The sequence below is a fragment of the Bombina bombina genome, chromosome 5, assembly GCF_027579735.1.
Source record: "Bombina bombina isolate aBomBom1 chromosome 5, aBomBom1.pri, whole genome shotgun sequence".
Classification (NCBI taxonomy): domain Eukaryota; kingdom Metazoa; phylum Chordata; class Amphibia; order Anura; family Bombinatoridae; genus Bombina; species Bombina bombina.
The window spans coordinates 614,263,704-614,289,249 of record NC_069503.1 but is presented as its reverse complement, the minus strand read 5'-3'; the positions used below and the strand labels follow the sequence as shown (position 1 = coordinate 614,289,249).

The 25,546-nt window shown below is 38.9% G+C and overlaps 1 protein-coding gene across 2 annotated transcripts in view; it reads right to left on the bottom strand.

The window, feature by feature from the left end:
* OTULIN (OTU deubiquitinase with linear linkage specificity) overlaps positions 1–25,546 on the bottom strand; it is a 301,396-nt gene that overhangs the window by 88,885 nt on the left and 186,965 nt on the right. For both annotated transcript variants that reach the window (XM_053714574.1, XM_053714573.1), the window contains exons 7-8: positions 21,564–21,683; positions 12,771–13,040 (exon numbers count right to left, since the gene is read on the bottom strand). In XM_053714574.1, the coding sequence (XP_053570549.1) occupies positions 12,771–13,040; positions 21,564–21,683 (390 nt within the window). The remainder of the gene's footprint in view (positions 1–12,770; positions 13,041–21,563; positions 21,684–25,546) is intronic.

Sequence of the window (25,546 nt, the reverse complement as noted above, 5' to 3'; positions counted from 1 at the left end):
ATTCGGCCACTTGGATGAAGACTTCTGCCGGCTTCGATGAGGACTTCTGCCGCTTCGTTGAGGATGGATGTCGGGTCTTCAAAAACTGTAAGTGGATCTTCGGGGGTTAATGTTAGGCTTTTTTAAGGGTTTATTGGGTGTGTTTTATTTTTAGATTAGGGGTTTGGGCACTTGAAAAAGAGCTAAATGCCCTTTTAAGGGCAATGCTCATCCAAATGCCCTTTTCAGGGCAATGGGGAGCGTAGGTTTTTTTAGTTAGGATTTTATTTGGGGGGTTGGTTGTGTGGGTGGTGGGGTTTACTGTTGGTGGGTTGTTTGTATTTTTTTTTTACAGGTAAAAGAGCTGATTTCTTTGGGGCCATTCCCTGCAAAAACAGAATTTATGCTTACCTGATAAATTACTTTCTCCAACGGTGTGTCCGGTCCACGGCGTCATCCTTACTTGTGGGATATTCTCTTCCCCAACAGGAAATGGCAAAGAGTCCCAGCAAAGCTGGTCACATGATCCCTCCTAGGCTCCGCCCACCCCAGTCATTCGACCGACGGACAGGAGGAAATATATATAGGAGAAACCATATGATACCGTGGTGACTGTAGTTAGAGAAAATAATTCATCAGACCTGATTAAAAAACCAGGGCGGGCCGTGGACCGGACACACCGTTGGAGAAAGTAATTTATCAGGTAAGCATAAATTATGTTTTCTCCAACATTGGTGTGTCCGGTCCATGGCGTCATCCTTACTTGTGGGAACCAATACCAAAGCTTTAGGACACGGATGAAGGGAGGGAGCAAATCAGGTCACCTAAATGGAAGGCACCACGGCTTGCAAAACCTTTCTCCCAAAAATAGCCTCCGAAGAAGCAAAAGTATCAAATTTGTAAAATTTGGCAAAAGTGTGCAGTGAAGACCAAGTCGCTGTCTTACATATCTGGTCAACAGAAGCCTCGTTCTTGAAGGCCCATGTGGAAGCCACAGCCCTAGTGGAGTGAGCTGTGATTCTTTCAGGAGGCTGCCGTCCGGCAGTCTCATAAGCCAATCGGATAATGCTTTTAAGCCAAAAGGAAAGAGAGGTAGAAGTCGCTTTTTGACCTCTCCTTTTACCAGAATAAACAACAAACAAGGAAGATGTTTGTCTGAAATCTTTAGTAGCCTCTAAATAGAATTTTAGAGCATGGACTACGTCCAAATTGTGCAACAAACGTTCCTTCTTTGAAACTGGATTCGGACACAAAGAAGGTACAACTATCTCCTGGTTAATATTTTTGTTGGAAACAACTTTCGGAAGAAAACCAGGCTTAGTACGCAAAACCACCTTATCTGCATGGAACACCAGATAGGGCGGAGAACACTGCAGAGCAGATAACTCTGAAACTCTTCTAGCAGAAGAAATTGCAACCAAAAACAAAACTTTCCAAGATAATAACTTAATATCTACGGAATGTAAGGGTTCAAACGGAACCCCTTGAAGAACTGAAAGAACTAGATTTAGACTCCAGGGAGGAGTCAAAGGTCTGTAAACAGGCTTGATCCTAACCAGAGCCTGAACAAATGCTTGAACATCTGGCACAGCTGCCAGTCTTTTGTGAAGTAAAACAGATAAAGCAGAGATCTGTCCCTTCAGAGAACTTGCAGATAATCCTTTCTCCAAACCTTCTTGTAGAAAGGATAGAATCTTAGGAATTTTTATCTTGTTCCATGGGAATCCTTTAGATTCACACCAACAGATATATTTTTTCCATATTTTATGGTAAATTTTTCTAGTTACAGGCTTTCTAGCCTGAATCAGAGTATCTATTACAGAATCTGAAAACCCACGCTTTGATAAAATCAAGCGTTCAATCTCCAAGCCGTCAGTTGGAGGGAAACCAGATTTGGATGTTCGAATGGACCCTGAACAAGAAGGTCCCTGTCTCAAAGGTAGCTTCATGGTTGGAGCCGATGACATATTCACCAGGTCTGCATACCAAGGTCCTGCGTGGCCACGCAGGAGCTATCAAGCTCACCGAGGCCCTCTCCTGATTGATCCTGGCTACCAGCCTGGGATGAGAGGAAACGGGTGGGAATACATAAGCTAGGTTGAAGGTCCAAGTGCTACTAGTGCATCTACTAGGGTCGCCCTTGGGATCCCTGGATCTGGACCCGTAGCAAGGAACCTTGAAGTTCTGACGAGACGCCATCAGATCCATGTCTGGAATGCCCAAAATTGAGTTATTTGGGCAAAGATTTCCGGATGGAGTTTTCCACTCCCCCGGAATGGAATGTCTGACGAGCTCAGAAAATCCCGCTTCCCAATTTTCCACTCCTGGGATGTGGATCGCCAGACAAGTGGCAGGAGTGATCCTCCGCCCATTGATTATCTTGGTCACTTCTTTCATCGCCAGGGAAGTCCTTGTTCCCCCCTGATGATTGATATATGCAAACGGTCGTCATGTTTTCTGACTGAAACCTTATGAATTTGGCCTTTGCTAGTTTGAGGCCAAGCTCTGAGAGCATTGAATATCGCTCTCAGTTCCTGAATGTTATCGGGATGAAGAGACTCTTCCCGAGAACCATAGACCGCTGAGCTTTCAGGGATTCCCAGACCGCGCCCCACCCCACTAGGCTGGCGTCGGTCGTGACAATGACCCACTCTGGTCTGCGGAAGCTCATTCCCTGTGACAGATGTCCAGGGTCAGCCACCAAACGAGTGAATCTCTGTCTTTTGATCTACTTGAATCGTCGGAGACAAGTCTGTATAATCCCCATTCCACTGTCTGAGCGATGCACAGTTGTAATGGTCTTAGATGAATTTGTGCAAAAGGAACTATGTCCATTGTTGCAAACCATCAATCCTATTACTTCCATGCACTGCGCTATGGAAGGACGTAGGAACAGAATGAAGTACTTGACAAGAGCTTAGAAGTTTTGATTTTCTGACCTCTGTCAGAAAAATCCTCATTTCTAAGGATCTATTATTGTTCCCAAGAAGGGAACTCTTGTTGACGGGGACAGAGAAACTTTTTTCTTTGTTCACCTTCCATCCGTGAGATCTGAGAAAGGCTAGGACGATGTCCGTATGAGCCTTTGCTTTTGACAGGGACGACGCTTGAATCAGGATGTCGTCCCAAGGTAAGGTACTACTAGCAATGCCCCTTGGTCTTAGAACCGCTAGAAGGGACCCCTAGTACCTTTGTGAAAAATCCTTGGAGCAGTGGCTAATCCAAATGAAGTGCCACAAACTGGTAATTGCTTGTCCAGAAAAGCGAACCTTAGGAACTGATGATGTTCCTTGTGGATAGGAATATGTAGGTACGCATCCTTTAAAATCGTCACGGTAGTCTCATAAATTGATTTTCCTGGATAGTAGGTAGGATCGTTCGAATAGTTACCATTTTGAACGATGGTACCCTGAGAAATTTGTTTAGGATCTTTAGATCCAAAATTGGTCTGTGAATGTTCCCTCTTTTTTGGGAACTATGAACAGATTGGGAATAAAATCCCATTCCTTGTTCTCTTATTGGAACTGGAGGTATCACTCCATCTTTACAGGTCTTCTACACAATGTAAGAATGCCTCTGTCTCTTTTATTTGGTTTGAAGATAATTGAGACCTGTGGAACATTCCCCTTGGGGGTAGTTCCTTGAATTCCAGGAGATAACCTTGAGAAACTATTTCTAGCGCCCAAGGACCTGAACATCTCTTGCCCAAGCCTGAGCAAAGAGAGAAAGTCTTGCCCCCCACTAGATCCGGTCCCGGATCGGGGGCTAACCCTCCATGCTGTTTTGGTAGCAGTGGTAGGCTTCTTGGCCTGCTTACCCTTGTTCCAGCTTGCATTGGTTTTCCAGGCTGGTTTGGGTTGTGAAGTATTACCCTCTTGCTTAGAGATACAGAATTAGAGACTGGTCCGTTTCTGCGAAAGGGACGAAAATTAGGCTTATTATTAGCCTTAAAAGACCTATCCTCTGGGAGGGCGTGGCCCTTTCCCCCAGTGATGTCTGAAATAATCTCTTTCAAATCAGGTCCAAATAATGTTTTACCTTTGAAAGGAATGTTAAGCAATTTTGTCTTGGAAGACACATCCGCTGACCAAGACTTTAGCCAAAGCACTCTGCGCGCCACGACAGCAAACCCTGAATTTTCGCCGCTAATCTAGCTAATTGCAAGAGCGGCATCTAAAACAAAAGAGTTAGCCAATTTAAGGGCCTAGATTTAGAGTTCGGCGTACCCGTCAAAACCAGCGTTAGAGGCTCCTAACGCTGGTTTTGGGCCGCCCGCTGGTATTTGGAGTCAGTGATTAAAGGGTCTAACGCTCACTTTGCAGCCGCGACTTTTCCATACCGCAGATCCCCCTACGCCATTTGCGTAGCCTATCTTTTCAATGGGATCTTTCTAACGCCGGTATTTAGAGTCGTTTCTGCAGTGAGCGTTAGAGCTCTAACGACAAGATTCCAGCCGCCTGAAAATAGCAGGAGTTAAGAGCTTTCTGGCTAACGCCGGTTTATAAAGCTCTTAAAATACTGTACCCTAAAGTACACTAACACCCATAAACTACCTATGTACCCCTAAACCGAGGTCCCCCCACATCGCCGCCACTCGATTAAAAATTTTAACCCCTAATCTGCCGACCGCCACCTACGTTATACTTATGTACCCCTAATCTGCTGCCCCTAACCCCGCCGACCCCTATATTACATTTATTAACCCCTAATCTGCCCCCCACAACATCGCCGCCAGCTACTTAAAATAATTAACCCCTAATCTTCCGACTGCAAAGCGCCGCCACCTACGTTATCCCTATGTACCCCCTAATCTGCTACCCCTAACACCGGCCGACCCCTATATTATATTTATTATCCCCTAATCTGCCCCCCTCAACGTCGCCGACACCTGCCTACACTTATTAACCCCTAATCTGCCGAGCGGACCTGAGCGCTACTATAATAAAGTTATTAACCCTAATCCGTCTCACTAACCCTATCATAAATAGTATTAACCCCCTAATCTGCCCTCCCTAACATCGCCGACACCTACCTTCAATTATTAACCCTAATCTTCCGATCGGAGCTCACCGCTATTCTAATAAATGTATTAACCCCTAAAGCTAAGTCTAACCCTAACACTAACACCCCCCCTAACTTAAATATAATTTACATCTAACGAAATAAATTAACTTCTTATTAAATAAATTAATCCTATTTAAAGCTAAATACTTACCTGTAAAAGAAACCCTAATATAGCTACAATATAAATTATAATTATATTTTAGCTATTTTAGGATTAATATTTATTTTACAGGCAACTTGGTATTTATTTTAACTAGGTACAATAGCTATTAAATAGTTAAGAACTATTTAATAGTTACCTAGTTAAAATAATTACAAAATTACCTGTAAAATAAATCCTAACCTAAGATATAATTAAACCTAACACTACCCTATCAATAAAATAATTAAATAAACTACCTACAATTACCTACAATTAACCTAACACTACCTATCAATAAATAAATTAAATACAATTGCTACAAATAAATACAATTAAATAAACTAGCTAAAGTACAAAAAATAAAAAAGAACTAAGTTACAGAAAATAAAAAAATATTTACAAACATAAGAAAAATATTACAACAATTTTAAACTAATTACACCTACTCTAAGCCCCCTAATAAAATAACAAAGCCCCCCAAAATAAAAAATTCCCTACCCTATTCTAAATTTAAAAAGTTACAAGCTCTTTTACCTTACCAGCCCTGAACAGGGCCCTTTGCGGGGCATGCCCCAAGAAGTTCAGCTCTTTTGCCTGTAAAAGAAAACATACAATAACCCCCCCCCCCCCAACATTACAACCCACCACCCACATACCCCTAATCTAACCCAAACCACCCTTAAATAAACCTAACACTAATCCCCTGATGATCTTCCTACCTTGTCTTCACCATACCAGGTTCACCGATCGTCCTGGCTCCGATATCTTCATCCAACCCAAGCGGGGCTAGACATCCACTGAAGAAGTCCAGAAGAGGCTCCAAAGTCTTCATCCTATCCGGCAAGAAGAGGACATCCGGACGCGCAAACATCTTCTCCAAGCCGCATCTTCTATCTTCTTCCATCCGGTGCGGAGCGGGTCCATCTTAAAGCAGGCGACGCGGATCCATCCTCTTCTTTCCGATGTCTCCCCGACGAATGACGGTTCCTTTAAGGGACGTCATCCAAGATGGCGTCCCTCGAATTCCGATTGGCTGATAGGATTCCTATCAGCCAATCGGAATTAAGGTAGGAATTTTCTGATTGGCTGATGGAATCAGCCAATCAGAATCTAGTTCAATCCGATTGGCCGATCCAATCAGCCAATCAGATTGAGCTCGCATTCTATTGGCTGATCGGAACAGCCAATAGAATGCGAGCTCAATCTGATTGGCTGATTGGATCAGCCCAATCGGATTGAACTTGATTCTGATTGGCTGATTCCATCAGCCAATCAGAAAATTCCTACCTTAATTCCGATTGGCTGATAGAATCCTATCAGCCAATCGGAATTCGAGGGACGCCATCTTGGATGACGTCCCTTAAAGGAACCGTCATTCGTCGGGAGACATCGGAAGAAGAGGATGGATCCGCGTCGCCTGCTTTAAGATGGACCCGCTCCGCACCGGATGGAAGAAGATAGAAGATCGGCTTGGAGAAGATGTTTGCCGGTCCGGATGTCCTCTTCTTGCCGGATAGGATGAAGACTTTGGAGCCTCTTCTGGACTTCTTCAGTGGATGTCTAGCCCCCGCTTGGGTTGGATGAAGATATCGGAGCCAGGACGGATCGGTGAACCTGGTATGGTGAAGACAAGGTAGGAAGATCATCAGGGGATTAGTGTTAGGTTTATTTAAGGGTGGTTTGGGTTAGATTAGGGGTATGTGGGGTGGTGGGGGTTTGTAATGTTGGGGGGGGGGTATTGTATGTTTTCTTTTACAGGCAAAAGAGCTGAACTTCTTGGGGCATGCCCCGCAAAGGGCCCTGTTCAGGGCTGGTAAGGTAAAAGAGCTTGTAACTTTTTAAATTTAGAATAGGGTAGGGAATTTTTTATTTTGGGGGGCTTTGTTATTTTATTAGGGGGCTTAGAGTAGGTGTAATTAGTTTAAAATTGTTGTAATATTTTTCTTATGTTTGTAAATATTTTTTTTATTTTCTGTAACTTAGTTCTTTTTTATTTTTTGTACTTTAGCTAGTTTATTTAATTGTATTTATTTGTAGCAATTGTATTTAATTTATTATTGATAGTGTAGTGTTAGGTTAATTGTAGGTAATTGTAGGTAGGTTTATTTAATTATTTTATTGATAGGGTAGTGTTAGGTTTAATTATATCTTAGGTTAGGATTTATTTTACAGGTAATTTTGTAATTATTTTAACTAGGTAACTATTAAATAGTTCTTAACTATTTAATAGCTATTGTACCTAGTTAAAATAAATACCAAGTTGCCTGTAAAATAAATATTAATCCTAAAATAGCTAAAATATAATTATAATTTATATTGTAGCTATATTAGGGTTTCTTTTACAGGTAAGTATTTAGCTTTAAATAGGATTAATTTATTTAATAAGAGTTAATTTATTTCGTTAGATGTAAATTATATTTAAGTTAGGGGGGTGTTAGTGTTAGGGGTTAGACTTAGCTTTAGGGGTTAATACATTTATTAGAATAGCGGTGAGCTCCGATCGGAAGATTAGGGGTTAATAAGTGTAGGTAGGTGTCGGCGACGTTGTGGGGGGGCAGATTAGGGGTTAATAAATATAACATAGGGGTCGGCGATGTTAGGGCAGCAGATTAGGGGTACATAGGGATAACGTAGGTTGCGGCGGTTTACGGAGCGGAAGATTAGGGGTTAAAACTGTAATGCAGGGGTCAGCGATAGCGGGGGCGGCAGATTAGGGGTTAATAAGTGTAAGGTTAGGGTGTTTAGACTCGGGGTACATGTTAGAGTGTTAGGTGCAGACGTAGGAAGTGTTTCCCCATAGGAAACAATGGGGCTGCGTTAGGAGCTGAACGCTGCTTTTTTGCAGGTGTTAGGTTTTTTTTCAGCTCAAACAGTCCCATTGTTTCCTGGGGAGAATCGTGCACGAGCACGTTTTTGATGCCGGCCGCGTCCGTAAGCAACTCTGGTATCGAGAGTTGCATTTGCGGTAAAAATGCCCTACGCTCCTTTTTTGGAGCCTAACGCAGCATTTGTTTGAACTCTCGATACCAGAGTTAAATTTATGGTGCGGCCAGAAAAAAGCCTGCGGAGCGTTAACAGCCCTTTTACCGCCGAACTCTAAATCTAGGCCTAAGTGCTTGAACTCTGTCCATAACCTCCTCATACAAAGATTCTTTACTGAGCGATTTTTCTAGTTCCTCGAACCAGAAACACGCTGCCGTAGTGACAGGAACAATGCATGAAATTGGTTGTAGAAGGTAACCTTGCTGTACAAAAATCTTTTTAAGCAAACCCTCTAATTTCTTATCCATTTGATCTTTGAAAGCACAACTATCTTCGATAGGAATAGTAGTGCGTTTGTTTAGAGTAGAAACCGCCCCCTCGACCTTGGGGACTGTCTGCCATAAGTCCTTTCTGGGGTCGACTATAGGAAATAATTTCTTAAATATAGGGGGGGGGGGGACAAAAGGTATGCCGGGCCTTTCCCACTCTTTATTTACTATGTCCGCCACCCGCTTGGGTATAGGAAAAACGTCGGGGGGCACCGGAACCTCTAGGAACTTGTCCATCTTACATAATTTCTCTGGAATGACCAAATTGTCACAATCATCCAGAGTAGATAACACCTCCTTAAGCAGTGCGCGGAGATGTTCTAATTTAAATTTAAATGTCACAACATCAGGTTCAGCTTGATGAGAAATTTTTCCTGAATCTGAAATTTCTCCATCAGACAAAACCTCCCTCATGGCCCCTTGAGATTGGTGTGAGGGTATGTCAGAACAGTTATCATCAGCGTCCTCTTGCTCTTCAGTGTTTAAAACAGAGCAATCGCGCTTTCTCTGATAAGTAGGCATGTTGGATAAAAGATTTGCTATGGAGTTATCCATTACAGCCGTTAATTGTTGCATGGTAATAAGTATTGGCGCACTAGATGTACTAGGGGCCTCCTGTGTGGGCATAACTGGTGTAGACACAGTAGGGGATGATGTAGTATCATGTTTACTCCCCTCATTTGAGGAATCATCTTGGGCAATATCATTATCTGTTGCATTACTGTCCTTACTTTGTTTGGACACTATGGCACAATTATCACATAAATTTAAATGGGGAGACACATTGGCTTTCATACATATAGAACATAGCTTATCTGATGGTACAGACATGTTAAACAGGCTTAAACTTGTCAACAAAGCACAAAAAAAACGTTTTAAAATAAAACCGTTACTGTCACTTTAAATTTCAAACTGAAAACACTTTATTACTGAATATGTGAAAAAGTATGAAGGAATTGTTCAAAATTCACCAAAATTTCACCACAGTGTCTTAAAGCATTAAAAGTATTGCACACCAAATTTCAGAGCTTTAACCCTTAAATTAACGGAACCGGAGCCGTTTTTACATTTAACCCCTATACAGTCCCAGAATGAGGCTCTGTCTATAACTAGAAAGGCCCCCATCTGAAAAAGGTGTCCAACACAGTGCCTGCCGTTTTTCTAAACGTTCCCCAAGATTATAATACCAATAATTAGTTAGAATCTGCATAATATGCCTAGTAAAGCAATTGTTTTAGCCCAGAAAAATGTCTACCAGTTTTTTAAGCCCTTTTTGAAGCCCTTTATTCTTTTATGTTTAACTAAGAAAATGGCTTACCCGGTCCCCATGAGGGGAAATGACAGCCTTCCAGCATTACATGGTCTTGTTAGAAATATGGCTAGTCATACCTTAAGCAGAAAAGACTGCTAACTGTTTCCCCCAACTGAAGTTACTTCATCTCAACAGTCCTGTGTGGTAACAGCAATCGATTTTAGTTACTGTCTGCTAAAATCATCTTCCTCTTACAAACAGAAATCTTCATCCTTTTCTGTTTCAGAGTAAATAGTACATACCAGCACTATTTTAAAATAACAAACACTTGATAGAAGAATAAAACTACATTTAAACACCAAAAAACTCTTAACCATCTCCGTGGAGATGTTGCCTGTGCAACGGCAAAGAGAATGACTGGGGTGGGCGGAGCCTAGGAGGGATCATGTGACCAGCTTTGCTGGGACTCTTTGCCATTTCCTGTTGGGGAAGAGAATATCCCACAAGTAAGGATGACGCCGTGGACCGGACACACCAATGTTGGAGAAAGGCCCTTTAAGGGCTATTGGTAGTTTAGTTTAGGCTAGGGTTTTTTTTATTTTGGGGGGGGGGCTTTTATTATTTTGATAGGGCTATTAGATTAGGTGTAATTAGTTTAAATATCTGATCATTTCTTTTTTTATTTTGTGTAATTTAGTGTTTTTTTTGTAATTTAGGTAATTGTATTTAATTTATGTAATTTATTTAATTGTAGTGTAAGACAGGTTAGGTTTTATTTTACAGGAAAATTTGTATTTATTTTAGCTAGGTAGTTAGTAAATAATTAATAACTATTTAGTAACTATTCTACCTAGTTAAAATAAATACAAACTTGCCTGTAAAATAAAAATAAACCCTAAGATAGCTACAATGTAACTATTAGTTATATTATTATTATTATCGGTTATTTGTAGAGCGCCAACAGATTCCGCAGCGCTATTAACAAAGGCGGAGTACAAAAAACAGTTATAGGGATCAAATGGGTAGAGGGCCCTGCCAAGAGTTGCACTGTTGTAGTCAGCTCTTCAGAAGGTGATCAACAAACAGATGGACTCTTAAGCTTACATGCTAGGGGGGTTCAGGGGATAGCAATGGAGGAGTGGAACTGGTATAAAGAAAGGTTAGCGTATTGTAGCTAGCTTAGGGTTTATTTTACAGGTATTTAGTTTTAAATAGGAATTGTTTAGATAATGATAGTAGGTTTTATTTAGATTTATTTTAATTATATTTAAGTTAGGGGGTGTTAGGGTTTAATAAATTTAGTATAGTGGTGGCGACGTTGGGGGCGGCAGATTAAGGGTTAATAAATGTAGGTAGGTGGCGGCGATGTAAGGGGCGGCAGATTAGGGGTTAATAATATTTAACTAGTGTTTGTGATGCGGGAGTGCGGCAGTTTAGGGGTTAATATGTTTATTATAGTGGCGGCCATGTCCGGAGCGGCAGATTAGGGGTTAATAATTTTATTTTAGTGTTTGCGATGTGGGAGGGCCTCGGTTTAGGGGTTAATAGGTAGTTTATGGGTGTTAGTGTACTTTTTAGCACTTTAGGTATGAGTTTTATGTTACAGCTTTGTAGCGTAAAACCCATAACTACTGACTTTCAGTTTATGGTATGGATATTGACGGTATTGACTGTACTGCTCACTTTTTGGCCTCCCAGGCAGACTCGTAATACCGGCGCTATGGAAGTCCCATTGAAAAAGGACTTTTTGAAAGCTTCAATAATTACGTTGCGTTACGGCCAAAAAAGTGTGCGGTGCAGCTAAACCTGCAAGACTCGTAATACCAGCGGTAGTGAAAAAGAGCCTTAACGCTGCTTTTTCACCCATAACGCAAAACTCGTAATGTTGCCGTAAAAGAACAGAAGTAAATTAGAAAGTTGTTTAGGAATGGTATGTTCCATCAAATTATGAAAAAAAAAAATGAGATTAATGTTCTTTTAAAAACCACCAAACCATCACACTAATCCTGCTTGCCTACAGCTAATAAACACAGTCAGGAGTAAGAAAACATGATTTTCCATTAATAAATCCCTCAATACTTTAAGCATTAACAAAGCAGATGCCCTCCAAGCAATGTTCCAACAACATCTATTCGAGGATTACTTTCTTTCTATGATTTCCCAGGAAGCTGTGAATTTCAAACTTGAACAATTGGATAGTTTAACTAATAGCACAAACATCTATAGAATGATTAATATTTTCTTCCACAATTAGTACAAATATGAATAAAAAATAAATAAACATGCAGGAACAGGAACAAAAAAAAAAGATAGTTAAGAAACAAACGGCCAGATTAAGAGTTTTGCGTTATGAGCGGCTCGGTAATAACTTGAAAGTTATTTCCACCGCTCACCTTTAATAGCGCTGCTATTACAGGTTTTCCAAAAACCTGCGTTTGCGGGCAATATGACAGCGTTGAGCTCCATACCGCACACAAATACCAGCGCTGCTTTGACGTGCTCATGCACGATTTCACCATAGACATCAATGGGTAGAGCCGGCTAAAAAAAGCCTAACCCCTGCAATAAAGGAGCGTAAAGCTCCGTAACGCAGCCCCATTGATTCCTATGGGGAAAGAAAATTTATGTTTAAACCTAACACCCTAACATAAACCCAGAGTCTAAACACCCCTAATCTGCTGCCCCTGACATCGCCGACACCTACATTACACTTATTAACCCCTAATCTGCCGCCCCAGACATCGCCAACACCTACATTACACTTATTAACCCCTAATCTGCTGCCCCTGACATCGCTGACACCTACATTACACTTATTAACCCCTAATCTGCCGCCCCGACATCGCCAACATCTACCTACACTTAGTAACCCCTAATCTTCTGCCCCCAACGTCGCCGCCACTATACTAAAGTTATTAACCCCTAAACCTCTGGCCTCCCACATCACTAACACTAAATAAATAAATATATTAACCCCTATATTAACCCCTAAACTTAAATAAAAAACATAGTCACAACTTACCTGTTCAAGTCCCCCAGAATGCCCCACTTGATTCAAGTGATTCTTCATAAATTCACAAGGACTACTAGATGTGTTCCGAGCAAAAAGAAGCCATGAGAACACTGGCACTTCCTTGCCCTCCTCACTGGCATTAAACAGATCGATAGCAGTTTTTAACATCAAAAACTTCACTGCTTCATACAAGCAGTATTCCTCTTGTTCATTCGTAAAGATCTCATCACAAGCTGCTTGTCTCTCTTCTGACTTCGTCATCTCACTCAACTCTGACCACTGCATAAAGAGAGAAAAGGTTACTGTTGTAAGTTATATGTGATGCACTTTATGTGCCCCTCTCGAAAACATGAAAATGAGTATTAAATTAAATTAGGCAGTTACACTAAAGCAGCAGCTCAATAGCAATCTGTTGATTAACTGGAGAATAGAGCACTTTTTAAAGTTTTATAATATACTGCAGTAGTTGAAAATTGAATATCAAATTTGCTGCAGAGAAAGAAAAAGGTACATTGCTCACATGAAACGTCTTACATTCAGGAGTCACAGCATTCCATACTGGGAGGAACCATCATCAATCAATGTGCTGCCATTTTGCAGCACTGCACTGTATTTGGCTGTTCTCTTCCAACAGCGCTTCATTCTGGCAGCAGTGTTAAGGAAAACTGTGGAGCCAGAGCATAGTGCCGTTTATAAAGAACAATCTGCAAAGCAAAAGTGATTACAGTTCCTGCATGTGTCCTGTCCTTTCTGATCACATCTCAGATCACAGCATGTTCTGCCTTGGGGCTACTGAGCATGTGCAAAAGTTCCCGGTGTATACGTCTATTAGTTTGTGATTGGCTGACGACTGTCACATGATACAGGAGGCCAGCAAATTGAAATACATTTTGAAATTTGTCAGAAAAAAATTGGTTGCTTATGTAAAATACAATTTTTATGCACTTGCTGATTATGCGATTCTACTGTATTTAATAATCTTTCAGTATTAAATAAAGAAATTTAGTTTCAATAAAAGCTGTAAGTTCCATGAAAAAGTGCCACAAAGAGCAAGAGAGTGAGTATATAAAATGAGTAACCGACAGAATGTAAAAACCAACCAACATTATAAATGCTCTTTCCCTTGTGCAGTGATTTGAAGTATGAAACACAGTGGTAGAGCTATACTTTCCAAATTAAGATATTCCTATATGTGATAGAGTCGCTACTTACATTAGTAGGAAAAATCAGTGTTTACAAAATACTGTGGCACATAGTTAGTATAAGCCTGTGTAGTCTTGAAATCTTACATATAACTGCACAATGAATAAAATGCTGATCTACTGAAGGAAATCAAAACCCAATACCTCATTATAACCAGACACACGTTTAAAAAGTTAATTACAACCCAGCAAGAGCAGAAGAATAGCCAATATGTCTGTCACAATGAATAATTAATAGGGGTGAACAGGTAGAAATGGTGGAAATTCCTTAATTTAACCATATTAAAATATAAAAAACACATGATCTGAGAATCATTTATATGCAAAGTGTCAGGAACAAAGTCAGGACAAAAAAGAAATTTGATAAGGTTATTAATAACACCCCCTGCCACTTTATATGATGATAATGATGGTAACAGTTCAAGGAAAATGTCAGCAACAGGTATATTGTATGAGATACCTTTACACTTGTCTGTTATTATTATGAATAATAATTATTATTACTATGAATAATAATAATTATAATAATATAATTATATCCTCAGAATTAAAGGGACAGTGTACTGTAAAATTGTTTTTACCTTAATGTGTTTCCAATGACTTGTTATACCAGTTGCAGTGTAACATGTATAAGAAATTGCTCCTTTAGGTTTATTTTAGTATTCTACATGGCTGATTTTATTCTTTAAAACCATAACTCATCAAAATGGGGTGACCTTTAAGGGACATCAAATCTCCTTAGTTCTTTACACACACATGCATCTTTATAGTATCTATGTCTGTAAACAAAGCACAATATTTAGGGCCTGGCTATCTAAAGCTCTATGCTCAGGTGAGATGGTCTAAAATGATCCTCCAGTACTGCAAGATCCCTAGTGAAATTCGTAAAAGGCAGATTTTGGATATGCTGCTCCAATAGGCACTCCCTGCATTTCTGTATGTGAAGGAGAGACATGCCCAGTGGAATATAGCACTGCATGACATGACAGTTCTGCTGAATTTACACTTTGTATTTTATATTACTTTACACTTCAGATTAAATGTTATTACATTTAAACTTTGCACTTTCTATTTTGCATTTTATTTTGTACACAGCAGTGTATTTAGGATTGTGATTTTACAAATTCTGATTATGCTTTTCCATTTTCCGTGTAACTTTAACAAATTAGGATCATACTTTGTATATTTATGTGTATCTCTTACAAATTACATTGCACTTCATATTTGTTATATTTAAAATAAAACTGAAAAACTGAAAGCTTCAGTTTCCCAGAGTGCTCCATTTCTTGCTTATGAGCTCAATAAGCAAAGATTCTCTAATTTAGAGAAATAATATAGTGCAGACTTCAGAGGCTGAACTCACAGAATTCTATAAGAAAAAGGGTGAAACATGGAAGTCCCAGAGAGAGGGGAGATGCCTTCAATAGAAAGTAATGAAGCTCTCTGGGATCCAAAATTTCGATGGGGAGAGAGAAATTAACAGGAGAACACCTGGGGCTAATATAAAGGCTCAGTTTGCATCGATTACAAATTAAACTGAAATGTTTTTGCTACAATTTTACTTGCTTTTTCCTATAAATTAGTATATATTACTTCTCTGTCAGTTAAATAAGTGCATTGTGAATTTTGAGCAAACTTCATCTGCATACAGCTGGGGAAAGAAATCAGTGATGCCAGCTTGTTTAAAATGCCTACAGCATTTCACAAGACTTGTAAGAGAGCCTCAGATATACCCTGGGAACTCCCTTGTTAAGCCCAGGGAACTCCCCTGTTTCTCCCACTTTCTGAAGCAGTGTTCTATTGGCTATTCAAATCAGCCAATAGAATTTTAGTAGTTTTCATCCTATTGGCTGATTTGAACAGCCAATAGGATTTCAGTAGCTCTCATCCTATTGGCTGATTTGAATTTCCAAAATCAAATCAGCCAATAGGAATGCAAGGGACGCCATTTTGAATCGTGTACCTTGCATTGAAGATTCAGTGTACAGCGGTGACCGTATAAAGAGGATGCTTTGCGCCCGATGTCTTCAGGATGGACCCGCTCTGTGCCGCCAGAATGAAGATAGAAGATGCCATCTGGATAAAGATGGATCCGCCTGGATCAAGATGGAGCCGCTGGGATGAAGATCCTTCAAGCGGGACTTTAACAACTGTAAGTGGATCTTCAGGGGTTAGTGTTAGGATTTTTTAAACTTTTTTGGGTGTTTTTTTTTTTTTAGTTTAGGGTTTGGGCTTTTCATAAAAGAGCTAAATGCCCTTTTAAGGGCAATGACCAAACAAATGCCCTTTTCAGGGCAATGGGTAGATTAGGTTTTTGTTAGAGTTAGGTTTTTTTTATTTTGGGGGGTTGGTTGGGTGGTGGGTTTTACTGTTGGGGGGGTCTTTGTATTTTTTTACAGGTAAAAGAGCTGTTTAACTTAGGGCAATGCCCTACAAAAGGCCCTTTTAAGGGCTATTGGTAGTTAATTTTAGGCTAGGTTTTTTTATTTTGGGTGGGCTTTTTTATTTTAAAAGGGCTATTAGATTAGGTGTAATTCTTTTTTATTTTTGATAATTTCGTTTGTTATTTTTCATAATTTAGTGTTATTTTTTGTAATTAGATAGTAATTTTTTTACTTTTTTACTTATAATAGTGTTAGGATTTTGTTAATGTGTATTTTAGTTTTATTTAATTGGTAGTTAGTTTAATATTAGTTAAATAGTTATATTAGTTTAATTGTTAGTTTAAACTTAGTTTTTTTTATTTGACAGGTAAGTTTTAATTTAATTTAAGATAGGGAGATTGTAATTTTAATATAAAGTTAGGGGGGCGTTAGGTTTATGGGCTAGTAGTTTAAATTAGTTGATTGCGATGTGGGGGGCTTGCGGTTTAGGGGTTAATAGTTTAATTTAGTATATTTTGTTGTGGGGGGCTTGTGGTTTAGGGGTTAATAGGTTTATTATAGTGGCGGCAGTGTAGGGCTTAAAAACTTTAGTTTAGTGGGGGCGATGTGGGCAGACGGCAGATTAGGGGTTAGTAATATTTAAATAGTGTTTGCAATGCGGGAGGGCGGCTGTTTAGGGGTTAATAACTTTATTATAGTGGTGACGATGTCGGGGAGTGGAGGAATAGGGGTTAATACATTTTAGTAGTGGCAGCGATGTCAGAAGCGGCAGATTAGGGGTTAATAACTTAAAAATAGTGATTGCGATGCGGGAGGGCCTCGTTTTAGGGGTTAATAGGTAGTTTATGGGTGTAAGTGTACTTTGTAACACTTTAGTTATGAGTCTTATGTAACAGTTTTGTTGCGTAAAACTCATAACTACTGCTCTCTCAGATGGCGTTACGGATCTTGTCAGTATAGAGTGTAACGCAAGCTTTTTAGCCAGAACGCAAAACTTGTAATGGCTGTGCTATGGAAGTCCCATGAAAAAACTTTTTACGAGTGTAGAACTGACGTTGCGTTACAGGCTAAAAGGCTTGCGGTACAGCTATACCGACAAGACTTGTAATGGCTGTGGTGCTGTTTTAACGCGTTAAAAGACGAACGCACAAATTGTAATCTACCTGAATGTTTTCACAGCTTTTCCTTAGTCTATACTTAAGTATAGAAATTTTCAGTAAAGGTAGGGATACCACAGGCGAAAAATGAACTAGTTCAAATGTCAAAATAAAGTAAAAGGAGCTATTTGTAAACAATTTAATACACTTGAGCAGATAAAATTGGAATAATTGGAAACAAATTAAGGGGAGAGAAAAAAAATAGGGTATACTGTCCTTTTAATTATATCATGTGATCTATTTAGACAGTTCTTAAAATTATAAAAATTTCAATAGTATGTTTTAGTTTTATTCTTTAATGTGGCAGGTGGAAGAGATTAATGTGGCTCTGTCTCTCACCACCCCATTTGTCAGATCTAGGTTTACATTAATTATGGGCCACTTGGAGCTGATTTTGGCTGCTGTGTCCATATCCTAGTATATACTCACTTTTTTTTTTCTTCTTTTACCTTTGTTTCCTCCAACTCTCTGATTCTTTAATTGACCTTAATAATGTATCAGGTGAGTTTTCTAATTATGCAGTCACAATCTATAAGCTAAGGCCTTTTGGGCTTTTTTTTGGCCAAAAAGATTATTTTAGACTTAATGGAGGCCTCCGTACCTGTGATTCCTAAAGCTGGAAAGGACCCTTATCTTTGTGAAAGTCATCGCCCAATCTCTCTGATTAATATTGATATAAAACTATATGCTAAGGTCTTGGCTACATGTTTTAGTCCAATGCTGCCAGACACAAAAAATAACAAGGGGTATTGTATTAAAGGGACACTGAACCCAAAAAGTATCTTTCATGATTCAGACAGAGCATGCCATTTTAAGCAACTTTCTAATTTACTACTATTATCACATCTTCATTCTCTTCCTATCTTTATTTGAAAAGCAAGAATGTAAGTTTAGAAGCCGACCCATTTTTGGTTCACAACCTCGGTTGTTCTTGCTGATTGGTGGATAAATGCTGCCCAGGGACTGAACCAAAATTGGCAAAATTGGCTAGCTCCTAAGCTTAGATGCCTTCTTTTTCAAATAAAGATAGCAAGAGAACGAATAAAAATTGATAATAAGAGTAAATTAGAAAGTTGCTTAAAATTGCATTCTCTATCTGAATCATGAAAAAAATGGATTTAGTATCCCTTTAAGCAATGATGCCTTTTTATTGGACTAACTATACATTTACAAGTAGACAAGCTTTCGAAAGATTCCTCTCTTCCTCATGTCTGAAGCAATACTGATCAATGTAATGGAATTTACAGATTAAATTTTAAAACACAGGATGGTTTAGAGGACAGAAAGTCTTACAGATGTCTGAGTGAAGGGAGAGGAAGGGATGTTGTAAAATCATGAGAGGTCTGAGGGTGCCTTCAATAAATGTCTCACTCCTCACCCTGTCCCTTGATGCTGAAAATGAGATGGATAGGGTGAGGTATATTTATATGATGGAGGTTGCAGGCCTTTGGTCTTAGGTTTAGACAGTGGCTGGAGCTTTGTATTCTCACCCTTTTGCTAGAGTTAGAAAATTAAGAATGGCCCTTTAGTTGTTGAACCTTTGTCTAAGACTATTAGGCACTGTGCCCAAATCTGGCACCTACAAAAAATAGCATTATTTGCAGACAATCTGACTGTTTCTTACACAGCCTGATCCTCTTTCCCAGACTGAATTTATCTCTTTGTGCTAATTTGTAAACAAATTAAAAAAGACAATATTACTAAAACAGCTTATTCCCTGATCAACTGCTGCAGTCAAGAAATGACACTTTTTAGTTCTGGTGGTCTACACAGAGAATTATCGTAATTATAGTAATATACTTGCCACTGTTTTCGTAATAGAACTTTTCTGAAGTCTTGTAGCTGGGTAAAGTTGCTGAAGTTAAAATGAGTGCGTTTCCGAAAGTGACTTACTTATTTGTTTACCAGCTAAAGTCCTCATTCCCCTATTGGAGACTCTTATTAATCAGTATATCAGAAACAATATTAGATTGCATGTAAACCTATGCTCTCTCTGAAACACTTTGGGTGGGGTGTCTGTTCCAAATATAAAGCTTTATTATGAGATGGCTATACTATCTTGTCATAGCTTGTGGTCCTGATTTGGAGCCTACTAGATGTTGAGCAGGCCTCCTATTGTCACATTTTGGTCTAGATGAGTTTTTGTGAATCCTTCCCCAACAATGCCCCTCATTTTTTATCGCCAGTGATACTGTTAAAACTTTGATGGCTCCTCCATCTTTGATACATTTTATTCAAGGCCTCTTATGGAACAGTTGATCTGCATTCACAGCTATGGCGAGATTCCTATCTTCAATATGTGGGCAATCTTTATTCAGGAAATTCTGTGGTGTCGTATTTTGACCTTATGTCGGTATGACATCCCAAAAATACTACAATTCTCTGTTTGATGACCTCTTGGAAATTCCCTAAATCCATTTTGAGAACTCTGTGCACAAGTCTAAGAAGAGGGGATATTCAAATATACAAACTGATTTTGGTCCATTACAAGTGCCTGCTTAATTGTCCAAAATGAGTAGTATTTGTTCCTGGGAAAATAACATGGGCAATGTGTTTGATTACTGGGGGGGTAATTAACTATACAATATCAGCTATTTATTGAGAATAAACCTTTGATTGACAGTTGTAATCAAAATTCTCCAACCCCTATTGCAAATCAAGTTTATTGTCGAAATTTACAGACTTTAAGCTATTTGCAATGAACAAATCAAACAAAAGCAATCAAAATAGCTCAACACAACCAATGCTTTAAGTGGTTTCCCCAAATTCAACTGAAAATGCAACTATTAATGAATTCTGCAGTCTCAAAATGATTCAACCCCTTCATGGCAAGCATCTTTAGTACTTAGTAGAGCACCCTTTTGCCGTTATGACTTTCTGCAAATGAGATGCATATCCAGACAACAGCTCTGGCAGCGTTCCTGAGGAATCTTAGCCCATTCTTCATAAGCAATGGCCTCCAGTTAAGTAATATTCTTGGGTTTGCATGCTGCAACCACCTTCTTCAAATCCCACACGAGATTTTCTATGGGGTTCAAGTCAGGTGACTGTGATGGCCACTGTAGAATCTTCCAGGACTTCTTTTGTAACCAAGCCTTGGTGGAATTTGAAGTATGCTTGGGATCATTGTCCTGTTGAAAGGTCCAATGACACCCAAGCTTCAGCTTCCTCACAAACAGCGTGATGTTTTCTCCTAGGATTTCCTGATACTGTAATTAATCCATCTTGCCCGTTTATGGGCGCCTGATAAATTAGCCTCCACTTGTAATCTAGCCCTATATGTCCATCATGTACTTCAAATGTCATGTAAGCTTTGTTTGTCTGAGTTTTGTTACAAACAAAAAACAAAATTTGTACCATCACCTTGTGTTGAAACATATCTTTATTTCCATTTCTGTAGCATATTGTTGTACTTTTTCAATTGGTAATGCATTAAAGGGACAGTCTAGCCAAAAATAAACTGATTCAGATAGGGCATGTCATTTTAAACAACTTTCCAATTTACTTTTATTAACAATTTTGCTTTGTTCTCATGGTATTCTTAGCTGAAAGCTAAACCTAGGTAGGCTCATATGCTAATTTATTGAAGGCCGCCTCTTATCTGAATGCATTTTTACATTTTTCACAATTAAGAGGGTGTTAGTTCATGTGTGCTATATATAAAACATTGTGCTCACGATTGTGGAGTTACCTAGAAGTCAGCACTGATTGGCTAAAATGCAAGTCTGTCAAAAGAACTGAGATAAGGGGGCAGTCTGCAGAGGCTTAGATACAAGGTAATCACAGAGGTAAAAGTGTATTAATATAACTGTGTTGGTTATGCAAAATTGGGGAATGGGTAATAAAGGGATTATCTATCTTTTTAAACAATAAAAATGTTGGCGTAGACTGTTCCTTTCTATTTTTTGGTATATAAATGTATTTTGTTTGTTAACGTAATACAGATTTAAAATAAAAATGACTAGATGAACCTGCCTAATGTTTAATTAATATGTTTAAATTATTCTTTTTAATTCTTTAGAAAAACAATTGACATAAAAAAAAAACAAATTTACATACCCTTTTCTTTAGTAGCTCTAAATATTCTTGGATTCTGACCCATGTATTTTTGTTTCCACAGTTATACCAAAACTGCCACAAATTAATCCAGTCATACTTTTTCACAAGCTTTTTTGGTAACTGTGTTTAAAAAAAGACAAAATAAAGTTTTAATGAGAGATGTTTTTAATAATATGTTACCACTTTAATATTGTTATTTATCATTCTTTACGGTTTCCAAAAAAATGACAAAATAAAATACATTTTCAAGATGTTAAAGGGATATGAAAGTCAAAAAATTAAACATTATGATTCATATATTGTATAATTTAAAAAGAAAAGCTGCTGAAATGCAAAAGTACAAAAATGAATGAAAAGTATTGGTTGATACTATGAACTAAAAACCATGAGGTGACAGAGTTTACAGAAGGATTTGAATTTCTGCATACCATGTGATGCACTTTATACAGTGGGGCAAAAAAGTATTTAGTCAGCCACCAATTGTGCAAGTTCTCCCACTTAAGAAGATGAGAGAGGCCTGTAATTTTCATCATAGGTATACCTCAACTATGAGAGACAAAATGTGGAAACAAATCCAGACAATCACATTGTCTGATTTGGAAAGAATTTATTTGCATATTATGGTGGAAAATAAGTATTTGGTCACCTACAAACAAGCAAGATTTCTGGCTCTCATAGACCTGTATCTTCTTCTTTAAGAGGCTCCTCTGTCCTCCACTCATTACCTGTATTAATGGCACCTGTTTAAACTTGTTATCAGTATAAAAGACACCTGTCCACAACCTCAAACAGTCACACTCCAAACTCCACTATGGTGAAGACCAAAGAGCTGTCGAAGGACACCAGAAACAAAATTGTAGACCTGCACCAGCCTGGGAAGACTGAATCTGCAATAGGCAAGCAGCTTGGTGTGAAGAAATCAACTGTGGGAGCAATAATTAGAAAATGGAAGACATACAAGACCACTGATAATCTCCCTAGATCTAGGGCTCCACGCAAGATCTCACCCTGTGGGGTCAAAATGATCACAAGAATGGTGAGCAAACATCCCAGAACCATACGGGGGGACCAAGTGAATGACCTGCAGAGAGCTGGGACCAACGTAACAAAGGCTACCATCAGTAACACACTACGCAGCCAGGGACTCAGATGATGATTTGGATGATTCAGAAGCGGATTGGGAGAATGTCATATGGTCAGATGAAACCAAAGTAGAACTGTTTGGTAGAAACACAACTCATCGTGTTTGGAGGAGAGAGAATGCTGAGTTGCAACCATACCTACTGTGAAGCATGGGGGTGGCAACATTATGCTTTGGGGCTGTTTCTCTGCAAAGGGAACAGGACGTACATGAAAGAATGAATGGGGCCATGTATCGTGAGATTTTGAGTGCAAACCTCCTTCCATCAGCAAGGGCATTGAAGATGAAACGTGGCTGGGTCTTTCAGCATGACAATGATCCCAAACACACTGCCCGGGCAACGAAGGAGTGGCTTCGTAAGAAGCATTTCAAGGTCCTGGAGTGGCCTAGCCAGTCTTCAGATCTCAACCCCATAGAAAACCTTTGGAGGGAGTTGAAAGTCTGTGTTGCCCAGCGACAGCCCCAAAACATCACTGCTCTAGAGGAGATCTGCATGCAGGAATAGGCCAACATACCAGCAACAGTGTGTGACAACCTTGTGAAGACTTACAGAAAATGTTTGACCTCTGTCATTGCCAACAAAGGATATATAACAAAGTATTGAGATGAACTTTTGATATTGACCAAATACTTATTTTCCACCATAATTTGCAAATAAATTCTTTCCAAATCAGACAATATGATTGTCTGGATTTGTTTCCACATTTTGTCTCTCATAGTTGAGGTATACCTATGATGAAAATTACAGGCCTCTCTCATCTTCTTAAGTGGGAGAACTTGCACAATTGGTGGCAGACTAAATACTTTTTTGCCCCACTGTACTTCTAACTGACTGAAATAGATCCCTTTATGATATAAACCTATTGCATTTTGTGATAATTTCAAGGATTTTTTTAGACACAAAATGAGGTTGTCAGTATCAGCCTTTTAGTTTTTTTTTCTTTCTTTTCACTTTAACCCCTTAAGGACACAGGTTGATCAATTGTTCCATGTCGGCAGAATTCTGTCATTGTTTATTAAGCAGTTAAACCTCACATTCAATTTAAAGACTTTGTATTGTTCTGAAACATTCATTAAATGGCCACTAAACTCAAAAAAGATTTGTTGTAGTACTTTGAACTTTGCAATGTAAGCGGTAATTACGCCTTTGTATGACCACAGAAAGAGCACTACATTACTTTATTTAAAACCCCTGTGGCCATTACTAAGTGAGCTCAATGTCCAATCATTTTGTCGGGATATTCTTTATTTTTTTGCAGTATCAGCAGGAGTTAAAGTTAATCAGAATCCATACCAATTTGTCTAAAGAAAGTCAGCAGTTTGTGCTCTCAGCATCATCTGAATATGTTAACCGATATAGGGCGAGATTACAAGTGAAGCGGTAATTACAGCTCCGGCTCGAAGAAGTTAACTTTTTGTGCGTGTCTGACACTGGTATTACAAGTTTAAATTAAACATTTTGGGCTCACAAGAAACCGGACGTGTGCAAAAATTTAATAAGAGGATACTGTATTTGCAATATCATATTCACCCCCTTAAATTAAATGGAGCAGCAATGTTTACAAACCTAACCCCTATACTTGCGTGTTAAACCCCATCGCAATAAGCCCCTTACTCTAATAACCCCTTAACTGCCATATCCCCCTACTCTTAACACCGCAACACTATTAAACCCTACACTGCCATAACCCACCATTGCAAACTACCCCCTTACCCAGTGTTTCCCAAACCCAGTCCTCAGGACCCTTACTCAGGCTGATTGTTTCACCTGTGCTCTAGTTAAGATATAATGAATATCTGGCCTGAGTAAGGGTCCTGAGGACTGGATTTGGGAAACATTGCCCTAGCCTATTAACCCCCTAACCACCACAACCTCCCATCTCAAACTACCCCAACCCTAAAAAAAACACGACCATTACAAGAATTTTTTTTACCAAAAATAAAAAAAACACTAGTCCACTTAACCCCCCTCCTTAAAAAAACTACTTTGTCATGCAAAGAGCATTTGTTCTGCAGTGCCCTAGTTAAAGAAATCATAGCTTTTTTTGCAAAAAAACAACCCTATACTAAAACCAAAGTAACCCCCCTACCCCCAAAAAAGAAATAACAAAAAAAATCTTTAAAAAAATCCTAATCTAAAAAACCCTATCCCAAAGAAAAAGCTAAGATAAAAAATGCCCTGAAAGGGGCATAAGTGATTGAGCTCTTTTGCATTAAAAAAAAAAAAAAAAAAAACTATCCTAAAAGAAACCTAAGCTTAAAAAACCTATACTAACAAATAGACATGAAAAGGGCATAAGTGATATAGCTCTTTTGCATTTAAAAATAATAATACTAAAAATAATAATAATAATAATTCCTAAAAATCATTAAAAAATGTCTTGAAAAGGGCCTAAGTGATTTAGCTCTTTTGCATTTAAAAAAATATCCTATAAAAAACCTAATCTTAAAAAACATCTCCTAAAAAAATGCCCTGAAAAGGGCCTAAGTTATATAGCGCTTTTAAATTTAACACCCCCTAAAAAACCTATAATAAAACTATCCCCCCCAAAAAAATGTCTAAACTCCACAAGTTTGTACTCACCAACTTGAATCCAGCTTCTTGGGTGGGCAGCGGTGGTCCTCTGCGTCTGTCCTCTTCTTTTCTTCCATCCAATGCTTCTTCATGCTGTAACGTAGCTCACTGACGATTAAATGCAAGGTTCCCCCTTAGAAAGGGGTGCCCTTGCATATTTATTGGCTTATTTTGGAATTCCAATTAAAATGAGCCAATAGAAAAAGCTGGGAACCCCTATATAAGGGGGAATCTTGCATTCAATCGTCAGTGTGCTGTGGTGACAGC